The 25,017-nt window shown below is 34.3% G+C and overlaps 1 protein-coding gene across 31 annotated transcripts in view; it reads right to left on the bottom strand.

Moving 5' to 3' along the window:
• Nucleotides 1–25,017, bottom strand: part of Tlk (Tousled-like kinase) — a 298,447-nt gene that overhangs the window by 38,404 nt on the left and 235,026 nt on the right. For 2 of the 31 annotated variants that reach the window (XM_023157820.2, XM_023157824.2), the window contains exon 1: nt 8,882–9,037. The exons of 27 other annotated variants lie outside the window; for them this stretch is intronic. In XM_023157820.2, the coding sequence (XP_023013588.1) occupies nt 8,882–8,899 (18 nt within the window). In that variant the 5' untranslated portion in view covers nt 8,900–9,037. Of the gene's footprint in view, nt 1–1,218; nt 1,482–1,772; nt 1,818–8,881; nt 9,038–25,017 lie in introns of those variants that run through there. 2 more of the 31 variants (XM_074175746.1, XM_023157825.2) reach the window with 2 other exon arrangements.

Here is a 25,017-nt window from a genome sequence, read left to right as displayed (position 1 = left end):
AGGCGTTGAGAAAAGTAAATTAATGTTGATGAAAAAAGAAAGAAAAAAAATGTTTTCAAGCTTTTAACCTTTCAGTATATGACAATAATCAAATTTCATGATTTGAAATCATTTTCTGAAAAATGGAATGTTTTTCAATTAAATTATACGGATATTTATGGTATATGGATTAAGTCCATATACCATAAATATTTCCATATTTCCATATTTCTTAAAAATGCTTTTCAAAGGAAAATCATATGTAAAATAAAATTAAGATTATTCATTAAAAAAAAATTAGATAATACAGTTTTGAATTTTTGATTCGTCCAGTGAAAATAAGTCAGGTCAACGTATCATTCGCTAATGAAATAACTACGAATAGTGTGAAATATATTTTTCGGTAGAATTCAAATATGGAAAAAATATATGACATTTGACAATTTTGTAATTTAATTAATTATATCGTATGCACACTATTACAGTATCCTCTAAATAAATAAATAACGGAAAATAGTAACCATAGATTAAAGTAAAACGTATCTCTCTGCCACGGGTTTCAATCAATTTGTCATCTCTTTCTTAAAAATTCATGTTATGAATTATCATCCGTAATAACTTCAACATAATACAACTCAGGTAGGAATAAGTATTAGGGACTTACCATTCAGAACACAAGTGGATGGAATTGATAATATTTGTTAGAAAAAGTTTTGCACTCGATATAGAAATAAGTTTATAATCAGATGAATTTGCTTTGTTCTAGGCATGCACTTCTGTTGTCGACAAATTCCAATCTATTTATTGTAAATGTACTATCCATACATTCCCAGGTACTTTATATCGTCCATTCTTAAACAGGTAATTACCTTTTAGATACCAAAACACCTTTTGATACCTTCTCAGAAAATTTTAGTTTATTCAAGTTCAAAGCATCAAAATTACTTTTATACCGTTCCCAAAATTGATTATTTGTTGGTAATTTTCATTCGATTGAAATCGTATCAAACAATAAAACAGATTCCATTGGAAATAATTCAAACTGTTTTCTACTCAACTGTTTACGATACTGTTTGAATAAAAATTACTTCTTAAAAAAAAACTTTACAGTTCTCACGGAATTGAACTTCTCTTTATCCTTTATTTACTACTAATTAACCAAGTACTTTTCGATGATGATAATAATGACCAATTAAAAGTTTCAAGGAAAATGAAAAAAATGAATGCACATATACCTACTTTCACAAAAGAATCATACTGCAAACGTGAACCTTTTATAACAAATTACGTACGAAAATAGTCATGTTAACGACGGCAAACATAATTTGTTTATAGAATACACTCCAGGAAACGCGACGTTGCCGCACTTCGCCCGTCTAAAAAATTAAAAGAGAAAGCAACCTCTCTATTCGAATTACACCCGCGAAATCGCGAACATCGGCAACGCCGCCGACTTAGATAAACCGATACTGCTCAGTGCCAATGCTATAAAATTGAAATATCCGTTCTAAACATTCCGACCGAATATAATGAACTAAACAAGTAAAACTTACAAGTTTCACATTATCTCTATCTACCTTTAAGTGAACTGCCCGATGTTTTTAGGATTTTGGGCGAGGCTGTAATCACACAACATGCTACGCTGCTGAAAGGGCGGATGTTTTTGCTTTATACCTGACAATATCCGAGACTGAGATCCAGCTTAATGAAACAAATTCGTTGTTCGACGAATTTTTCCACCACCAGTGAAACACGATTAACTGACTACCACGTCAAAACTATGAATGACTCACCGGCCACAGAATTAGAATGAACCAGAACATCGATGTAGGTATGATATGTAGGGAGACGATTTCTTCATTGCAACTGGTAGATTTCTACGCATTTGTCCTTTTACATTAACGCCTGATTAAAAGGGTCAGTTGCACTGTTCGAATAATAGGGGGAGCACACGAAAATAACCTATTTCAGAAGTCTTCCTTCTGCTCATAACTACACTGACTGGGTTTTCGTACTTGGAAAAGTCGACCCCTTCAAGAACATGCGTTACTGTATCAATTCGTCAGATCATTATTTGGAAACTAATAAATATTGAATCGTTTCTTGAGATGTATCTAATATTGACGGCAGAATATGGTGAAGGGACTGGTAACACGACTGATTCACGAAGGTTTTCATATAAACGTCTTTTTGCTGCCTTTCTTCAACTGATCAATTGTATTAAAGTTGCATGGTTCAACCAAAAATTCAAAATTTTACATATGTAGAAACATTTTCTGCTTGATATCAGAGACAGTGTTATCATCTCGTTCAGCAGTCCTCTTCTTGCTCATTTTTTCTGCAATGTACGTTTCTTTTCATTCTCTGACAGTACAAAAAATTCTTTGGAATGAATATATATTCAAAGTCTGGCTGGAGGTTATATACCAATTTCACATTCGATCAATATCTTTTCTAGACGTTTTCTAAATTTTAGAGGCAATTTTGTAACCTACTTTTTAGCTTTTCAAACGAGACATGAGTACATTCAGGAATCTCTAGAAATCGACCAACAAAATAATGGAGATTTACTCCAAGATATATATTGAATTACGAGCTTCAAGACGTGAAAAACTAATAATTTTTATAGAAATTGACTCTCCAGTGATGTAATCTATTGGCCAATTTTTGCTGGCAACAGTTGTTCGTTCAGATTCATTTTTTCAGTGTATCCAGCATACTGAATCTACATACAAGAAGGTGGCGACTTTCCCCTGATATGGAAATTTTCTATCATTGAGGACTCCAGAATTTTCATCAATTGACAATACATTTTTTCAATAACCTAACAAAAATATATGTTTGACCGAACTTGAATCTGATTGTAAGTAATTAGTTGTTGAAACTAAGATCGAAACAGTTCTGACGTTGGTAAAGAGCTTACTACCTTTTAACCAGACGTAGAAGTTTTTCTTATGAGTGATCGAGAGGAATAACCTCGATTATCGATGTTACCGAATCTCATGTATTTTATATAAGTTATGGCATTCATTAGAAAATTAAAGGTAGATACTTTTGAAACATTAGAGTTTATAATTTCACATGTTTTGTGAAATTATATATATGCTTTCCGTATATTACATTTGACATTCTCCTGAAATCTCAAAGCGTCATCTAAGATGAAGCCTAGATTTTTTGTATTATCAGAAATCCTAATAACTTCATTATTAATAATTATCTGGAGGTTACTTTTTGTGGCCGTCTGATTAGATTTGTTATCGAATACCAAGGCTATAGATTTTTTCGCATTTAACATTAGGGAATGCTGACTAGCAACTTTAGCAATGTTGTCCAGGTCATTATTCATAGCCACTGCCGGGTCATTCAGAACGTCTATGGGAAACTTTTGGTGAAGTTGAATATCAGTGTACATGTGTATGTCACAATGACTAACAAAGTTTCCAAACTGGCTTGTGTATATTGAGAATAGAAGCAGCCACAAGACAGAACTCTGTGGTACACCAGATAAGGCCTTTCTAGCAACAGATATTTTATCTCCCAGTTTCACGTTTTGCCATAGATCTGTGTGAGGTAAGAGTAGAAAAGTTAGAGCAAGTATTCGCAAATACCACTTGATTTTAGAATAGTTAGTAGTGTATTAGGGCTTTGCTAAAGCCAAGCATAATCAAGGCTTCTGAATTATCAATTGCCCGAAATATATCATCAGTAACATGAAAAAGTGCAGTGATTAAACTATGCTCTGCTCTAAAACATGATTGTGTGCAAAATGTGATTATCATTAATGGATTGGCTGAATTGTTCTGCTACAATTTTTTCAATAGCTTTAATAAAACCGATAATATACTAATAGATCTTGGGGGGTCGTTAGTTTTCTGAATTGGGGTTATACGCGCATATTTCCTCGAATTAGGATACTTTGATGATAATGTTATGCAGTTAAAAATGTGAACCAGATATGGTAGATATGGACAGCAAATTTTTATAAAAGCTATAGTCAGATTATCGACACCCGGGGAACTATTTTTAATTTTTTTAGTGTTTCCAGAATAATCGATTCATCAACAAGTTGAAAATGAAATTCATTCTCACATATTCTATTATTTTCATAGTAGACGCTTATTGAAATATTGGCATCAATATGTGATATATTATTAAAAAAAAGATTAATAGATAATGATGTTAGGGTCTTTGAATTTTTGGGTAATATCAGCTTGCGGATTTTTTGATATTCTCAGCAATTTTCAATTTCTCCATAGATCTCTACCCGTGGTGTTAGAAATTGCTAGAAAATATTCCCTTTTTTTGTGTTCCTTTTCTCTCTTGCTTTATCTTTGCTTTGCTTTGCTTGCTTTATCTCTCTCTCTTTTTCATTAGATTTTTCACTTCATCTGTCAATCAGGGTGAGTTTTATTGTAATTCTGATATTTCTGAGGAAAGTGTTTATTATAGAGGTAATTCATTTATCTAGTAGTTTGTCATTAACTACTGTTATATAAACGACATTGTAGAATAATCTGATGTACCGGTAACTGATAAAGCTGGTGTGAAGCGGAACGCATCTTGAATAAAATTTATTGTGACTATAATTATTATCATAGATATTTTGGGAAAAGTGCTTATTTCAGATTGTATTCCAGTCCAAAGTTAATGAACACATTTTTTATGTACATTCAAATTTATATTGCCTGTAAAATTTGATGTAGACACTCAAACTGCACGTAATCATTCCATCGATCAACGGACTACATATCATAAATCATTTGCATATGTATGGTTAAAAAATTAAGTCGAGAAAATCAACCATTTGCTGATAAATAGGAAATATCCTGGTTTATCGATACTTATCTTCGTAATTGTTTCGGAAATTCCATATTAAAACATTACAATTGTTTTTGTGGCAAAGGATGCTTCAGGCGCAAGAAAATTACGTGTTCGATTGATATCGTCTTTATTTTGTGGAAATTCATATTAAATATAGGATAAGAAAATATTTTTTGTCTTATTTCTACTAAGATTTTTATTTGTTAGGCCGGTTTGGGTTTATTAAACCATTCTCAAGTAATCTGACTCAGTAAACGGCGTCAGTCAAGTAAACTGACGCAGTAAACGGCGTCGGTCAAGTAAACTGACGCAGTAAACTCAGCTTGACAATAAGAAAATTACATATTCAATTTCTGAGTATACGTCATGAACATCTTCAATGATTTATCTCAAATTTCAAGGTATTTGATGTGAGGGTTCTGGTCATAATTCGATTGAATTATTACATTGTTACGAAAGATCGCGGAGTAGGGGACATCTGAGTTTTATAATTCGAAGTGAAACTATTAGTGAGTCACTGGAATAAATTAATGCCAAAAATGCTCTCCGAAACATACGGAAATGCCAAATAAATGGAATCCATAAAGCGATTAGCAAGATAAAAATACTTGAACTCACATGATTTTTTTCACATAGGCACATACAACATATTTCTATTTATCTACTGCCCAAATACCTAACCCATTTCTGTTGTTTTCCTTAATATTGAGTTGACCCTGGAGCCACCTTTCGGCAACAGTGCCCTTTAATAGAATGGTATCTTTTTTATACATTGCGAGATTGACCCAAAATTCTTTGTCATATCTTATTTATGCTAAATAATCTTCACGGAGATCATTACAATTCACAGGATACTGAAATTCAAGTATCTTCCCAAATGACAGTTATCGATTGTTGATGGTACGACAAAATAGTCAAAATTGAAAAGGATTTTGTAGTTTAGCGTCAATTTGTCCATCAATTATCTGTTAAGGAGTTCGAAAAGTGTCCAAAAATATCTTCCTTCTTTTCCTTTAGTTTTAATTTTGAATACACACAAACCTTTAAACAACATCTGGTACGCTCATGATCGTCGGAAACCTCATTTTCTATAACTTCATTATTCGTCATGATGTGATGCGTATTTACTTGAGTGAACCTTGTGTTTCTCTATTTTTAAACCAAAATTACTTTGTCGTCAGTATTCTTGGTTTTGTATTCTCGTTTTAACCAAACCCTCGATTATGACGAACTATATTTAAACCGAGTCTTTGGAATGTTTGAAGGAAAGTTCAAACACCATTTAACAACGTTGCCAATGATGACAGTTTAGTTTCAAGCTGTCAATTCTACAAATGCTGCAAATATTGTTAAAATATTTTATAACCTTCAAAAATGGAAATGCTATTTGAAATATTTATAAAAGTACAGTTTTTAAGGTTCAAAAGTTTAAAAATTGCGATCGCCCTGTGATTGATACAAACAAATAAATCGAACGTCACCATGTTCACATACTGGAAATGTGGCAACACTGTTCAGAGTAACAGCTGGCAAACTCTTAACGATTGGATCGTAGGTAGGTAGTAGGTATTTGTCTTGTTAAATTTTCAACTGTACAGGTTTTCATAGTCACAGTCATTGATTTTTATTAATAGAGTTTTATTTTTAGATTGTTTTATTCCTAGGCGCAAAATCGCAACTTCGAAATATTGTTCGAATGGCGACTGGTACAAGATTTTGTTGCTGTTATCAGTGCAAATTAATAAAAAAGAAATCCAACCTATGACGAGGAACTGCCGTGTGAATGTTCATGATAAAGGTTAAGGTTGTCCAGTTTTAAATGCTTGATTGGTTACATCAGCAGAATTAGATATATACTTAAAAAATATAAAAAATTAATGACAATTATATTCCTTCGATAATCATTATGATTGTTATACTTCACTTTTATGTTCAACTCAATTTCAGCAAATTTAAAATAACTCAAATATATGGCACTTCGTAACATTCTTTGAAAAAATAATAATAATTATGAACACTTTTCGTACGTGTTCTCAATGAAAAAGTATTGTAAACTGGCATTCTCTCGTCAAGGTCATGAAAACACCAAACTTTTTTGATACTTTATCTATCACACATTATATATTTCAATAAAAAACCCAAGAGGAGAGTCCATTGAAAACAGAAAATCAAACCAATCGAAAACAATGTCATATACATCATCGCAGTTTCCTATGCAGCGTACGTTTTAAGAGATAAACGCGTAATTGTTTTGGAGAAAATTAAGTTGTTTCAGTTTCGATCCCCAGGGAAAAAAAGGCGTTGATTTCGGAAACGAAAAAGTTTTCAAAGTATATTCAAAATCATCCAAAAGTGTATTCAATGTTAATTACAAATGTGTTATTATTCACCTTCAATACATAAAAAATGGATAATTTTGATAGTTTCTTTATACTAGTAGCTTTTATTTGTCTGTTACTTAGAAGAATAAGAAGAATATTCAAATATTTTCGAAATTCCCCACTATTGTCACAACAATAATAAAAAAAAGTTTCTTTGTAATTTTCAGTACTATTATTAGGATGCAAGATTTTTGAGTTTTTTGTGGCATAATAAACTGCAACTTAATGAATTATGTATTTTGCGTACGCCCATGAATGCCCAAAAGTATTACATCCGATAAACAAAACAATCGCTCGTAGTACGCCACTGATTACATTAGAAATATCGCAAAAAATGGGAAATTTCCATTCGTTGATAAGCAATCACCAAGTTAAAATCAGAATATAAATGAATGCTGAAACGATATTTGCCTAAACTGTTGGTATATAGCATGAGGAGTTATGACAGATGTCACCGCGATATCGGAAAGATTACTTATGAACAGTGTTGTCAACAAAAAGTTATTTTCCGCCAGTTGGTGTCAAACATTCTCAACATCCGAACATGAAGCACGAAGAAACATAATTAAGCAAAAAAAGACGCATACTTGAATCATACAGAAAAAAGCCTTCGATACCTGAAATTTTCAGATCAAGGTTTCCATGGCCGGTGTTCAACATATTATTTGCTGTTTTTAGGTTCATTAGTCTGCAGACCATGGCAACTAATTTGTTAGATCAAATGATTTTACTGTTGTGTTCTATATTTTGTGATTGTTAAAGTGTGTTTTGTCAATGTCGATGAAAAAATTCTCTTTTTTTTCCAGTGAATTGGGTTTTTTATCAAATATCAGAGGAACTACCGTTACTATCACTTCTCTCAAGGTAGGCATAATAATATTCTTCGGCTTGGGACACTAAGAAATGAAACTGATCTGCTTGCAGGATATAAAATAAGCAGAAAATGGCAAAAACCACCATGTGCAGAAAAAGGCAGTGACGGAATGCAAAAGTTACAAATAATAAGTACCAAGTGATACGTTTTGTATTAATAGAAGTCTATTTAGAAGCACCCTCTTGTGACATTCCCTTAATTCTAACCTAACTTAAAATGCATATCGCGTCATGGACTAACCTGAATTTAGTATCGTTTGTTATTTTACTTTCCTGCGATGGACATATGAGATATTTTGATTGTTATGAACCTGTAATTTACCGATTTTTGCCAGTCCAAAAATCTTTTCTAACGAAGTTGACTTTTGGAATTGAATTAATCTTTCGGTATTGCTAGTGTTTTTCCTTTCATAACGATTTGAATAATAACACAATTGTTTTGTTGTCGGCCATTTCCAGCGCCACATAATAAATACCGTATTGAGCAAGATTCAGTTCTTCAATTTTTGTTAATAGTTATAATAAACAAGTAATAATTGATTTTTCCGGACTCTCATTACCCATTTCTTATCTTTTGAGCTCTTTTCATTTGTTCTGAATATATATAACAAACTTGTATTATTACTTATCTCTCATTACTATTAGTACTAATAACCTTCAACTTCCTATTCCGTCAGGATCAAAACAAGCGAGGATACAGAAAATTACGCGGATTTTTCGCGTTTTTCGCTACGTTGGCATCGCTGCTTACGAGAATAATAGAAACGAGATCAAGCAAACGAAGGGATTAATCGATAGAGCCTCAAAACAAAAACGAAAAACCTTACCAATAAACAATAAACCATCGTAGCGGATCGATTCTCGGGAGGGACCCATCCGACACAATTAAAACACTTGAACTGAATTGTTTTCACCGCAACAACGCGAAACCGTTCAATCGCCGACTACCATCTCCGAAGACGGACATTTCGAGATAATTTTCTGACGGATTAAATCAATGCAATGCACAGCCTACTAAGTCGGGTCTCTCGGTGAGACACGACATTTTTAGAACGGCTAATAATGCTCCGAGAGCAAGAGTTTGTGTTATGTGTTTTCTTGTGTGTGTGAGTATAAACGTGTACTCGACGACCATTGAGTTCAGGTACACAAGGCATAATAGAATGCTAAATAATGTAGGTTATCGACCCTTGTGCTATGTCGATCCGAGTACTGTGGCGAACGCCATTTTTTTCGAAAGTCGTGAAATCTTCCGGACGGTATGCTCGCTGATACACACAGAATTAGTTCGTTCTTTAGATTCCGTTCTAATCGATTCAGTCCAACGAATACGAATCGCTGATACGACCGAATGATTTTTAGTAGTTTGTGCAAAACACTGACGAAATACTAGACACTTTATTCTGACATCTAAACATTAGTTTCTCACCATTCAAGTGTTCAAAACGACAAATATGAGTACGTAGGTATGCGATCTCTGATCTATTACTTACAATATCGACCTTTATATTATTCATATACCTTTTTGTAATACTTTTTCTTAAGGCTATCACTTGCCATTTTCTACTATAACTGCATTACTGAAAATCAATATACCGGCTCGCAGACAAATTTATGATAAAAAGGCATTCGTAGGACAACCTCTGCATTTTCTGCTTTTCTCACACACTTCCGAGTTTATCAAAAAGGCATTTGGAATGTTTTCATTAAATTGTTAATTTCGATATCTCATGTATGTTGAGCATTTTTTAATTGAGTTTTAATGCTAAATATTACATTGTTTTGCTTTCGAAATGATAACTTGTGAACATTGCTCATTTCTTAAGCTGTCACTTGCCGAGATTTTTGATTCTCCAATACGTTCGTTTTTTTGATGATAATTGATATTCTAATTATTCATGGAAACACGATTAGTTTTCTTTATAGAATTACTATTTCACAATTTGATATTGAGGGCGTCTGGAAATAATAAAATTTATCATAAACTTTAATGAAAAAAATGTTTCAAGACCGATAAGTGTGCTTTGGTTAATTAGCGAAAGTAAATAGTATTATTAGCATTCATTAATAGACTACCGAATTAAGAACTTAATTTTGTTCAATGTTAAACATACTTCGAATGAATATAGTGAAATAAAGCTTGAAATTTTAAATACTGAAAATAGTACACCTATTTTTTAAGCTAAATAGTCGAAAAAAATTGTTTAACCTGGACAGACAAAACCGGATTAATTTTTTCCCTATACGAACAAGTTCAAAAGTAGAAACTTATGCGAGCCAATGATTAAAGAGGTCTGATAATGTGACGTGTGACTTTTTGGCAGGAATCGATCTCGCATTTACAGTATATCAGTTGATTTACAAAAGACAACTTGTTTGTGATTGAAATCAAATCGGCTGTTCTTTGTTAGTTCAGAATGTATCTACAAAAAGGCAACTATCAGATAATACCTCAAGTACTTGACGCCATAGGTTAGGTTTCCGAAAACTGACAATTGTATCTGATCCATATCCCATGTCAAAAGTCCTTTGGCGACCATTTGAAATAATGCTTTCGCCATTCGATCAATACTTTTGTTGATGGCTACGATCTATATTTTAGCTTGTCTGCACAATATCATTCAACGTGTCACAGTTGAATTTTGCTTGTGCGTTAATCGAAAATATTATAAAAAAAATGTACAATTTGTCTGTGCCGTTAAAACATAGAAGCTAGTCCCGGTATGATCGAGAAAGGGAAAAAGTGTTAGTCCACTATCTTCCCATCTACGAAAAAGTTTTTCATTTTTACCTGAAGGGTATGCTATAGGGACCGGAAGTTTCGCCATCTAGGAATTTCTAGAATCTATATCATTCGAAAGCATTCCACTTTTCAGAACATCCCGGAACATTCTGGAATGTTGTGATTTTTGGAAATAATCTGGAATGTTAGGGACATCCCAAATTATTGTGGAACATAGGACAATGCTTGTGAAGATATCAGGGCTGATGTTTCGCCCTCTAGAAATTTCTAGGACAGTCCAGAACACTCGAGAGTATTCGAGAGCTTTTCACACCATTTCGGAACATTCTGGAATGTTGGCGAGCAGCCTGTGAAGTCCAGGAACATCGCAGACCATTGTGGAACACAAGACGAGTTTTTGAAGAAATATTGTGGGTATCCCAACTAGTTAATTTAGTGTACCCAAAGATAGGGATCAATCAGCATGTCACGGCGTTTATTTTTGTTTCAGTGTAATTTTCAAAAGAAAAATGCAAACAAAACCTCGTTAGATATTTATCGATTTTATTAGGCTCTGTTTCGGGTTGACAAGTCTCGTTCGACACAAATTAACCTTTATTATTAACAGATTTGAACATAATATTCGAGAACAAATGTACAAACAAAATTTTTCGTTACTGTCAACAGTGAAATGATCTACTTTGTATAAATTCAAGTTGTTTCATTTGACAAGTATAGCAACAATTGTAAATAGTTGAATGTAATGATCATTAATCAAGTACCGTGAACGTTTCTTGTTTTATTATTTGTTGTTATTAACGAACATTTCTTATCGGACTTTGCTCCTCCTTATGTAGAGTGATAATGATAACATAACAGTCATTATTATGTGATGATAGACGTAGTAATTTCTATAAGTATGCGTTTGTTTTCGCCTCAGTTTTAGAGTAGATTTCAATGGTTTTGTGCTTGTTCAAAAGATACATTCCTACCAATTATTTAATTGATGGCGTCAAATTTAATAATAGCAATTTTTTAAATCAGTCATCACGAATACTCTTAAGTGTTTGATTTTATATTAGGGTCACGAAAAAGTGGCGAATATAAAAAGTACAAATGATCATTTATTTTTTCTAGGCATACTATTTCAGATCAGATCTCAACTATCCATGATTGACTAGTATACGTTATTGATGGGGAGGATGACTATGACGATATAGGTGTACATTTAGATTCACTTATTATTATTTTATTTTTCCAAACATTGTGCAATTAAAGGTATCGTATAGGTTGGTTGCTTTGCTATATCTATCTCAATTCTTCAACCTTCATCATTATAGTACTAAAATCACATATTATATCTAGTATTTCTAGTTGTTCGTCTCGGATTTTTTGTTTCAAAAACATTCATCATTACTTTGCTTTTGTCATATATCACTATGTTCATATTGTTTATTTCTTCAGCATTCGTTATATTCAACAAGCTGTCTCATGTATCGATGCTTTCATCCATTTTCTAGTGGTAATTAGACAAAAGTGATCATGAATTACCACAATATAAACAAGCCAACAATCACAGGGGGTCAAGTATACTACACTGTGGCACTACCTAAATTACTAATTCTTGAAGTATTTATTGATTTTGATATGTGGATACTTTGTCAAGAAAGTAACATTTCCAATATAAATTTATAACCGCTACATTAAGAATAATGAAACCTCAAGCAAACGTAATACTTTGTAATTGAAGGTTGAAAATGCTTTACTGAAGTAGCAGTAAAATAAGAAAAGGAGAATATTTTTAAACCTATGCTCTAAATATCCGTTACTTTAGCTAAAGCTGTACAGATACCATATCCAACAGAAAAGTAATGGTAATAAAATATATCTATACAGATTCTGCAATTATGATGTCAGGGTTTTCAATCCCACAAAACTAAAGTTGATTTTCGATCTTGATACGCTATTGTTTGGGTAAAAATTCCCATTGAAATGAAGTATCTAGTACAAGCGCTTTCTAAGATTCCACCGAATAGATGTATGGCCACCATTGTAAAGATACATGCATAGGCATGCATTGAGGGGAGGCGCTGGGTGGCAGTTGTATATACACCAAAACGTATATTATTGTATTTTTTTTCTATAAGTATATCTTTCATAGTGGTTTTTGCCACCCGAAAATAGTGAATTTATGCTTACAGATACATGATTCTAACCTTCCCAATTTGGACGAATCAATAAATCAACAGATACAGAGGCGATCATTCTTCAATTCAACCAACCACAAAATCAGCAATAGAAACGTTCCCGGATAGGTAAACACCGAGAAAATTCGCCAGGGGTCAGGGGGCGGCGATATTGATTATTACAGATGTGTCGGATAAACTCCCCCGTCCCTTCCTAACCGACTCCACTTCGTCGACATAGATTGCGCGACCTTTTCTCTAAATACGTTCGAGCATGTACATACACGAGTCGAATTTGTTTTGAGAAGAGGTTTTTGGTCGGGACTGTACGCCGACTATATTATATATATTTCAATCGAGACTTCTCTTGGTGGCCGCAGAATGTAAATGTCTGGAACGTAAAGTTTGTGTCGAAACCGGACGGAGGGAAATGTTACGAGGGAGAGGAGCACCACTGCGTCAAATTTCATCTATGGTCCCACACACGTTTAGCAGAGCAGAGCGTTAATTAAAGTCCGCAGAGAACTTATTCATTAGCCAACGAGAGGTTGATATTGTCCCAGTTTGTTTTTGAACTGTAAATATAACATTAGAGGATTCAGAATGCGAATATATTTCGTTGAGAATGAAAAAGCAGGGTACAGCCTGAATCAACTTTTTTTGGCTCCATACTTTTCCATTGAAATATAAAGGACATAAACTTTAAAAAATTATGTTTTATCGTTTTTTAGATACAAATCCAGACAGCCTGACTGAAATATTTTTTCTCCTTCATTTAGACCTGTCTGACCAATTATTCATAGGAAACACTGCCGTCGTGGGCTTATTGCTAGTCTCATGAACTAGTTTATACAAGTCCTTAGTTAGACGTGTGTCATATTCTTGTGGACGTAATTCTGATTGTACATCAACTTCAATTCTATCGTCTCATTTCCTGATTTGGTTCCGTACCATAGAATTCGGTTTCCCACGGTTAAACAATATTACTATCGAAATCCAGGTTTGTACTCTGGAACATTAGAACCCTAGGCAGACATAAAAACTGATCTGGGAATGCCGTGAAGAACTCACGACTTTGACAAATAGATCAGTTATCAAAAGCTGATGAGTGTGCTACACTTAGATCATCGACTTCATATATATGAACCCGGAAAAAGCTAAGTATATGAAAACCAAAATCTATGGTACGAACCAGATTTGGATCTAGATCGATAATAATCATAAGAGTAATGGAAAAGGACACCTGAGGACACACAAAACCCTTTTTAAAGGGACCGTCTGAGAAAAAAAAATGCAGATATCGACTCAAAATAATTACAAAACTACTCAACTCAGTGTCCATTTAGAAAAAAAAATTGACAAAATATAAGTGTTTAACAAAAACTTTACTTGTAGGAAATGCAACAAAGAGGCAGATACCTTGGTCACAATTTATGAATGAGCATTGGGTCAAACGAGGGAAGCAATTTATGACAACCCAAATTATGCCCAGAAGAATATACAAAACATCTAGCAAAAAGCCATTACAAACTTGAATGAAGATTTTTGTAAAGAGTGTCAGGAAAAGATGTGTAGAAATGGATAAGATAGACTTCATCTTGACCGATCATCAATATGGCTTTCGGAAACAAAGATAAACAGGCGACCTTCTATCGTATGTCTCCCATATTTGGAATAACGCAATCGAGAAATATGGATAATCAAGAGCTGTTGCGCTTTTGACCGTGTGTGGCATGAGGCTTTGCTGGCCAAACTTTGATGCTATGGCTTGTCGAATCATTCTTGTATATGGATCTTCAGCTTACTGAAAGAACGTTTTCTGCAATGGATACCACCCGAATACTTTCTCTATCAACGCTGGTGTTCCGTAAGGATCCATATTGTCTCCAACCCTCTTTTTATTATATATCAACGACTTATTGGAAAAAACCAAGAATTCAATATATTGCTTTGCTGACGACAGCACGCTTGTCTCGTCATTACATTTGAATTCCAGGACATCAGATGCGGATGCACATCTTCACTGGCAGCAACAGGTTGAATATCTTAATGAGGATCTAGAAGGAATTTCGAATTGTGATGGAACTAACCAGGTTTAATTCAATGCCAAAAAAACCCAGGCATCGGTTTTCTCTAAAAAGATTATTGTTTCCGAACCGTATATAATAATGTCAGTCAGACAATTCCGCTTTCTGCTTCGATAAGTTTGTTGGGGGTTAAAATGGACACCAATATGTCTTGGCACAAAATCATGTTACTGGAATTGCAAAGGCTGCTTCTCACAAGCTTGGAACACTGTTCCGAACCAGAAAACTGTACAAACCTCAGTAACTTTTGATCCTTGATAAAGCTCAGATCAGACCTTCGTTGGAGTATTGTTCTCATGTATGGAGCTCTGCCCCCAAACATGCCCTGAAGCTGCTGGAACATCGAAGAAAGGTTGGAGATTTGTCTCTCTTCTATAGATACTTTCACGGGAAGTGTTCAAGTGACTTGGCACATTTGATTCCACCAAGAGCGATACATATCGGAAATACGCGACGGACTGTGGCTGCTCATCGCTTTGAGGTTCAACTCAGTAAACTTCGAACTTCACTGTATAAGAACTCTTTCATTTGGAGAATGGCGTTTATGTGGAATAAACTTCCTGAGAACGTTTTTCCGAATGGAGTTATTCTCCAGCGATTCAAATCCAATGTGAATCACTACTTTCGCACAGGTACTACTCTAAGAGCGCCTTAAGGATTTTCCTGCAGCGCTTGTGTTTTGTCCTTGAATAAAATCACAGTTGTTTCAGGGCCTATATATGGAAATTGAAATAATTTTTCCATAAAAATACTGAATAACTTCACTTTCTTTTTCCAAATCATGCATAGCACAAGTTTCAGGTAAATTGTTGACCACTTTTGGTGTTGAGTATTTGTAGCAGTTTTTTCAAATTAATTTTATTATGAACGAAAAAATAAGTTATTTCTCTTTCTGGTTTCCTAATGGTGGGTGTGAGTGAGAAATTAATTGGGTACAAGTACTACATTGTCGGCAGGTAAACGGGAACCTATCCTATGCTATAATTTAGGTGTGACTCCAAAAACTAAGGGAAATAATTGTTTCTGTTATATCTCCTTGAACTGAACTTACCCAAGTTTAATGAGTAAATAATTTAAATGAGTGTCCCATCTAAAATGGCTATCATGAATCATGAAATCCTAGGTATTTTTTTGACTGTATAGAAAATATTTTCAGATTTATTTTCAGAGATATTTTATCAAACATTGGCAAGTTCGCGGGAAATCTGTAAAAGAATATGTAAAAGATTAATCGATACTAGGCTTTTTTTCAAATCTTATTCAATCTTATTATCTTATTTTTCATCTTCATAGAAAATGACAGTACGGACTGCAAAGCTGATCACACATTTTCTAATTTTTATAGAAAATAAGTTATTCATTTGCGCAGAGCCTAGCTCTGTTCCCTGAGGTACTTACTAGCTGAACAAGATTGAAGGATATTATATGCTGTACTCTCATCCTTTAATGCAAAGTATATAAAAAGTCCAGTGGAAAAAGAATAACAAGATTCCATATTTCATCTTTACTGAGACTTCAGTGCTGGTTAATGACATCAAGTATCAACATGCCCAACGGCTCTAGGAAAAACAATTATATTTCACGAGAAATAATGTTCCTATATCTAGGAAGAACTTTCCAGTGTTTCAGCAATTCAAGATTCCTCCCGTTTATCAGTGATCACCACAACAACATTGTTTTTGATTATTTTATTAAATACATAGAACACTGTACTGCGTACAGAAAAACTGTGTAGACTCGAAACCTAATGTTTTGGTTGATTTTGGGGTTTTGCCGTGGTCTTCTCTGGTTATAATCTGCAAACGTTTCAATCGCAACAGCGGCAGTCATCTTCAGTGGCATAGTATCAACTGACAGTTGCCACGTCAAGAAGAGTACTTCGACCACGCCACTGAAGATGACTGCCGCAGTTACGGTTGAAACGTTTGCAGATTATAAGCAAAGAAGACCACGGCAATACCTGGAAACCAACCAAAACATTACGCAGCCAGCCGTGAAATCCTACATTCCTACATCGAAACCTAATACTTAGTTTTTCTCAGAATCTGTTGAAATGGAACCTGATCGTTTTCCCACTACACCCTTCACACGAAATCGCATAATGATGCCTTGAACACATAAAATCGGAACTATTTTGATAATCCCCCATATATTCACCTCGACATAAACAAGTTTTCCAACATGGCGTACATACCAGTTCCATACTCTCGTGAATTTTAAACAAAATGTTTGCGTTCGAGATCGGATCGATGGAGCGGTGGTCGCCTTATTCTCTTTTTGTCATTTATGGCGACATTTGCTCGGATTTTCCCGAGAAAAGCGATGAAACGTATGAGGCAGCCGATCGAAAAATTCGCTCGGAAGTGAAGTTTTTCGGACACAGCAGCCGTTCGGGTTTTATCCAAGAATCCCAAGAACTGAGAATAGATGTCGGGACTAAAAATGTTCTCTCGTAAATATTCTGGGGTCGTGATGACGTTTTCAATTCATGAATACATGAATGCTGAGGTAGTTACCGAAACGTACTTGAATCATCCTAATGAAGTTCGAGTCATATCTGAGTCAAACTTCAAGCAATTGCTTTTCACAACTGCTGAAGTTTTTGTTTTTATCCAATGTGGAATATACCCGGTAGGTTCTAAAACTTTACATGGCCTTAGCGACACCAATTTGTGTTCGAAATGTGACGATATTGACAACATATCGCACCGTATTAAAAACTGTCTAATCTCGAAGGTCCCATGGAAATGGTTCTATGAGCATATAATAAAAAGTTTCGCCTGTGTAATGATAGTGGTGATCCAAGAGAGACATTTCAAACTTCCTTCAAAAGGGAAAAAGATACAAATATTTGGTTTTGGATATATAGTGCTTTACTGTATAACAATTTAGAAAGTTTCAAAGATTTGACTGGTTTTATAGATACACTTCGAAGAAGTAGGCGGAATATGATACAAACTGGTAATATTGTTGATTTTTCTCATAAAATTTATTTCTTTTAATAAATTCTCACACTGTGATAAAATAATTGAGAGTGTTTAAAAAAAAAGTGGAATTTTGAGAAAGTTTTCAATATCTCAGGAACTATATATCGAGAGTATTATGTTAAACGGTTTATTACTCATACATATAATTTTTCACATATAGTCAGTGGTCATACTTGAAGACTGGCTATAAATCAAATCATCTAAAGAAAGAACAATTCGTTCAGGCCAGTCTCAATTCCCTACACTGTAGGTTTGATTGACACCAATCAGAAAACAACTACTCCCCTGGCTAATACCACGAAGGGCGTTGGATAGAGCGATGACAAATCTGTTGTTTGTTGTCCGCTTCAGCCTGGTTCGAGGAATGATACTATCTTGCACTGACGAGTGGCCAAACAGCCCGAAACCGGTCTGCAAGTGTGTTCCAATAATTAAAAATATATTGCGGCAGTTGTATCGCCAACAGCATATGCAGGAATAACTTCAGCGAAGAATCCTGCACTGACACCTGTCGGGTATAATCCAAAGCCCTTCGTGGTATTAGCCAAGGAAGTAGTTGTTCTTTGATAGGTGTCAGTCCATTAACCTATAGTGTAGGGAGTTGAGACTGGCCTGAACGAATTGTTCCTTCAGATGATTTGATTTATGCCCACTGACAATATGTGAAAAGTTTTCTTACCTTATACGAGGAACTGGGCAAATTTCGGATATGCGGTTGGTTACCTCGTTCACAGGCAGGTGGGGCAATCATCGACTTTATGTTGATAATAGACACTACCTTGCAGTGACAAGTGGCCAAACAGCCCGAAACCGGTCCTGCAAGTGTGTTCCAATAATTGAAAACCTATTGCGGCAGTTGTATCGCCAACAGCATATGAAGGAATAACTTCAGTGAAGAATCCTGCACTGACACCTGTCGGATATAATCCAACGCCCTTCGTGGTAATAGCCAGGGAAGTAGTATTTCTCCTTCAGATGATTTGTGTCATACATAGCAATGACTTTCAGTCGTTACTCAGAATTCGAGACACTATTTTCTCCCTCCCATTCAACGCATATACCACCGAAGATGTCTGCCACAGTAGTAGACGAAACGTTTGGTACTACAATTTCCATTCGAACACGACCTACCAGCTCGGATTTTGTTCTCTCTAAGTGTGACTTCGGCAGTGAAATTTTATATTTTTATATTACTAGAAATGAGTTATTAACTTTACTGTTCATCATGAAATTTTCTACATGGGATGTTCTGCATTAAGAAAAGAAAAACTCGTTCTTGTTCATCATCACAATGCACACAAGACACTTATTCTCTTTTAAATTTATTCCACCATTATACAAATTTAAATAAATTGACGATATGATTAAAACCCAACAATTTATCACATTAAACAACTTATATGATATAAAATCTTGTCGCGACATTCAACTACTTTATAAAAAACATATAGTTTTTTCTAAGAATAACTCATGACAAGATCAAGTCACATTACAGTTCTTATTTATCTGAACAAATAAACCTCTCGACAAGCTTTTATATTTTATAAATTGTGTAATGTAATAAATTGACGTTTTTGAATTAATTTGATACTTAGGTTCTTTTTTCAGATCATGCTGATAAAAGTTTGTACCTTAAAATGTTTTTTAACAATTAATTTACTATTTATTCTTTAATTATGGCTGGACTTTTGTTTGAGCACCACCCAAACTAACTCTTGCCGAATTATAACTCTTTGAAATTGATTTGGCAGCCATCATATTTTTCGATATTGTGTATTATTTTTTTATCGCTTGAAACCTTCAATTGGATAACCATTTCATGCAAACCCTTTCATTTGATACCTGTATTATAGGGATGCATAAAATAGTCCGCCATATTGGACTTATAATGACGTCATTATATATTTCCTATTTTTCCAGCAAGCCCTTTATTTGATACCCGTGTACCATGGGAGTGGATAAAAAACTACCCGGCATTTTTGGGTCGTCGCCATATTGGATTTTGTTTGAAAAAACTGTCCGTATTCTTTTCATGGACTTGTATTAAAAAGCTAGTCCGCCATATTGGATGCAGAATGGTGTCACTTACATATATTGTCAATCAAACTAAGCATGTATACAAAATTTCAACTCAATTGCAAACTTATTAGTTGAATAAAGGACTATATTTAAAAAATTAAGTGATTTCTTTGTAATCTAGTATTCGCGGGTTGGATAGGGGTATTTTTCTACGAAACGTAAATTATAGATAGGGAAATACTGTACTCAAACATTATAGCTTCATATCATGTGTGATTTAATAAAAAACAAATGTCATGACATGATAACTTAATCACATTTTTTATCGACTCTTCCTTAATGTGGCCTCTCTTGAAAAGGATAAAATGTAACTGAAAAATTCAATATCGACAACGACACAAAGCCAAATCTATTTGGAAAAAAATGTGAAATGTAAAATGACAAACACTCGATATCCATACTGCATTAGATCATAGATATTATTATATCCTTATGATGTTATGCTTAGGTAAATTCAGGTTATGTTATACGTGTTCAACAAATCCGCGATTGACTAAGAGGTTTGGTTTCATTTGTGAATGAATATCTCTCAATTAATCATCAACAGTTTTATAGCCAATTTTAATTTTCGGAACTTAAAAATTTCGACATTTCACATAAATCCTATAATTAGAATTTAAACTAAGATTTTTCAGTTCACATACTAATCGATCTCAGGATTTTACCAAGTTATTGCATACTCATGTCATTTACAAATCAAATGCACTGAATTTAACTTACTAAACTCAATATAACCCTTGATGAACCCTCAAAACAATTGAAATTACCTTTAAATGTGTGATGGAATTGGCCGATACTCGATGAAAATCCAAAACATTTTCAAGTAACAATTTGTGAGATTTTCACTGGCCACTGCTATACACTAGCTTTCATACTGACTGAATTCTTTTCAATTTATGCTTTATATGAAAATTTGAATCATGTGACCTTCTACCTAGTTAACTTTACCTGAGTTTAGGTAAAGACTAATTAAAATTTTCAAACATCATGAAAGAAAATGTTACTCTCATTAAATGAACATGTAATAAACAAACTACCAATTTCCACATTAGAATACGGAGTCAGAAGAGGAGAAGAATTCAATTCCATTTGGTCTATTATCATAATTCTTAAATCTATTGATTCCTAAGCACTCCAAAAAATTGAGTTTTGCAAATGCGGAATGGGTCTTCACGTTCAAGAAACTACTCCTGTGTTCTTTCAATCTTTGGGGAAAGATTCTTTCCGTTTGGCCGATATAAAGTTTTGGGCAAGGACCATAAGTCAACTTACATAATCCTGATCTATTTGATGAGTTGGAAAAATGTTCTTTAATGATGTACAAATTTTCAATTGTTTTTACGTGAACTCAGGTAAAATCTTTGGTCATCAAGTAAACATATGATTCAAATTATTATTATATAAGGTAGGTAGGTCTAAATTGAGTGGTTCTAATCGACCCTCCACCACAACCCACAAAGGTTTATCGTGGCTCACACCTATTCACACTCGGACAAATAAACCCAGCTTCTTAACGAAGCCGATTAGTTTGTATGGTGAGTGGTCTTTCAGGTCAGATGGTGAGAGTACGGATCTGCCGAACTCAAAGAACCTGATTCGGTCCCCAGCGAGGCAAGCACAAAGTATATCCTCTGCTGTTTCATCATTTTCCAGACAGAGACGACACACACTGTCTTCCGACAATCCAAGTCCCTGCATATGATGATTCAAATGACAGTGACCTGTAAGAAGACCTGTTAGACATTGTAGTTCATCGCTACTTTAGTCCAACAACTGTTTGGAATCAAGCTTCGAAGGGTGAATAAACGCCTTGGAGTGAGCCAATCCTGGAAGATTCTGCCAGAAGTCCATAAATTTTCTTGCCATCCAGGTGTTCAGTGTTTGTTTGGCAAAGCCCAAAGCGATGCCAATGACAGGTTCTGGTCCAATGAAGCTGCTTGCAGCACCCTCCTTTGCAAGAGAGTCAGCAGCTTCATTGCCTTCCAGGCCAGTATGGCCAGGAATCCAAACCAGAAACAATCTGTTAAGTCTTCCTATCGAGGAGAGTCGTTTTTGGCAGTTTTATAAGGCAGTTCGTATAACATAAAGCACAAATTGTACATGTCCATTCAATGAGTTGCCAAAAATTTTCTTTTATGTCTTAACCGAAACACATATCATTTTGAAGCTCCCGACGAATACTTCACAACCCTAGAATATGAAGTCAATATCTTCACCTACTACAAAATGGCGGAACATTTAATAATTTCCTAAAGACAAACACATTAACATCGATATTTCTAGAAATATTCCTTTTTATCTGCCATATGGCAATTCCAACAACCCGATAAGGTTTGTTGAGTTATTTTTTTTTTTATAAAAACGACAAAAAATGCCAGTGTGTCAATGAACATAATTGTTCAGTTAGAATATTCTCATTTAGTTTTCAGTTTTACTTGTAGAAAGGTATCACGTCAACAATATCTAAAATGGTCAATTCTCGTCCATTGTAAGAAAAAATAGAAGCGATTTTTTTTATGGTGCGACGCGTAATTTTCACGAGACCGAAAGGATTTTCAATGAACGTTTTCCGAATCGTCCTATCTGTAGAAAATATTTGGGGGAACTTGTATTCAAATTCACAAATACCGGTAGCGAAACATGTGTTGAGGATTTTCAACTGTCCAGAGAAAATCTTACAATAAAATAAATACCCGTATAAACATAATTCCAAAACAAATATCAATCGATTATTACCAATATTGGGTTTGGGTTGATACAAGTTTTCACTCACAAAAAAAATCAAATTGTTGATATACAGGTTTCACCAACCTACTCACATAGCTGTTGGAAAATGTATCTTACAGCGATGACATTTAAAATATAGTTTGGACAAGTACACCAAATTTCTGACTCACTCTGAATCATCAATCCATTATGAAGCACGTACTCGTTATGTATGAAGTTTAAATATACAACTAAATAGCTAACTGGCTCGTGATTCTATCAAAAAAATCATGTTCATATACAAATGAACTCTAAATCGAGAAAGTGACCTTTGATTTTTCAAATTTCAAGTGTTTTTGTCAACGGCAATTACACGGTGTAAAGTAGGTATGCGATAAGACCTTGAAGGAATACATTGTTTCGCTTTTGCCAATATGAAGCAATCATTTCACTAATCTCGTAAGCATCTACGAAATGACGAAATATACATCTGAATCCAACATGTCTACTCGCATTTCTCAAGTTATTTGCTTCACAAGTTTCATTTTGTTGTATATCAGAGTTGACAGAAACTAGTTAAAATGTGAAAAAACTAGTATTTCGAACAAATGTTTTTTTCCGTTCACTAGTTTTTTCCTACACATTCCATCTATATACATTCTATAATATAGCTAAGGCAACTGTCAATCTAATAATAACACTGATGATATTCAAACATGACTCAACCTCTGACGGAAGCACAAAACTCTTACGAAGATTCGAAATAGATGAACACTTCAATCTAGCAGACCCCTATTATAATCTTCATGCAGTTATTGTTCACTGTGGTTCTGGCGTTGAATCTGGTCATCTAGCATTGGTCAAAGACGAAACGGACTGGTTTAAGTTTGACATAGTCGTGTCACTATATATTCTACCGATATCTTGAATTTATTGGAGCCTCTGAAGACACCCCATATTTTATTCTATGAAAGAGAGGACATTGGCAGATCAAGATCTTCAGATGATATGGTGCTGCAGATTTTTCCGGGTTTTCCTGTAGCTGAAAAAGCAAATGCGCCATTGGAATCAATCACATCGCCCCGGAGCGCCAATTAATTTTTGTTATTATTTCATAATTCGTATTACTTTCCTTTTTTTTTTTAAATGACAAACAATAAGTTTTTAAAATAATGAAGTAGTCTCACCCCACCGAAACAAAAATGATGTCTCTCGACGTGCGTTTCGCTATCCAAGTTATGATCACCAGGAGATGATATCATAATAATTTTTGTCATCTCCTGATGATGCTAACCTGATATTCAAAGTGAGCCATCTCCGTATTTTTTGTATGTTCATATCAGTCCCGTAATATACCTCTTCCCAAGTTTTTATGTGAATATAATTTTCGTATCACCGGCAGAACAAATTATGCGCCTCTCAAAATAGACTGTTAATGTACACTGGGAAGAGTGCTGGCCCCAACACTGTTCCTTGCGGTGCACCTATTGTTATTTTCAGGGTTGAACTTAACGTGAGAAAAAACACAAAAATGAATGGAATATTGAAAATATCAGGAACGGAATAATCGGATGAGCCATTAAAAATTAAAATAATATAAAAATGAAAAAATTATGAATATTAGTTTAAAAAAAATACTCATGTGTAAACAAATATTATCGAGGACTAAAATGTAAATGAATAGTAAAAAAATATGTAAATGATAAAAATTAAATAATGCTGATATAAATACAAAAAAAAACGATTTCACACATCGAGCTACTAAGTTTTGATTGTTAGTCTTCAGGTGAATAACTTGCCCATTCCTGATTTTTTGCGATATATGCCTGTATGTTGGTTAAACTATTGATGATTTAGATCCGAAAAAATATATTTTTGCTGCCTCAATCAGGCACTTGTACTCAAGTTTTTTATTAATCGCCCATGCTAGCACCATTCAATGACAAATAGATGACAAACAACGAATGAACTCGTAATATCAGCTATACCTAAGAATTCTCGAATAGAAAGTAGTTCATATACCAAATATCACATTATTGATTGAAATAACGACACGGCCTCGTAAACGACTGAAACCAGTTCGAATTCTTCATCAAGAAATTCGCACTCGTATATACACGAAGTTCTCGATATCCTTATGATGCCGATGGAAAAATGCATCCATACATCTACATGCATATTCGTTGTTGTCATGTG

The sequence above is a fragment of the Leptinotarsa decemlineata genome, unplaced genomic scaffold (assembly GCF_025532065.1).
Source record: "Leptinotarsa decemlineata unplaced genomic scaffold, Ldec_3_MD MMD2_tig00001064_RagTag_RagTag, whole genome shotgun sequence".
NCBI classification, from domain to species: domain Eukaryota; kingdom Metazoa; phylum Arthropoda; class Insecta; order Coleoptera; family Chrysomelidae; genus Leptinotarsa; species Leptinotarsa decemlineata.
This window is presented reverse-complemented; position numbering and strand designations above follow the sequence as displayed.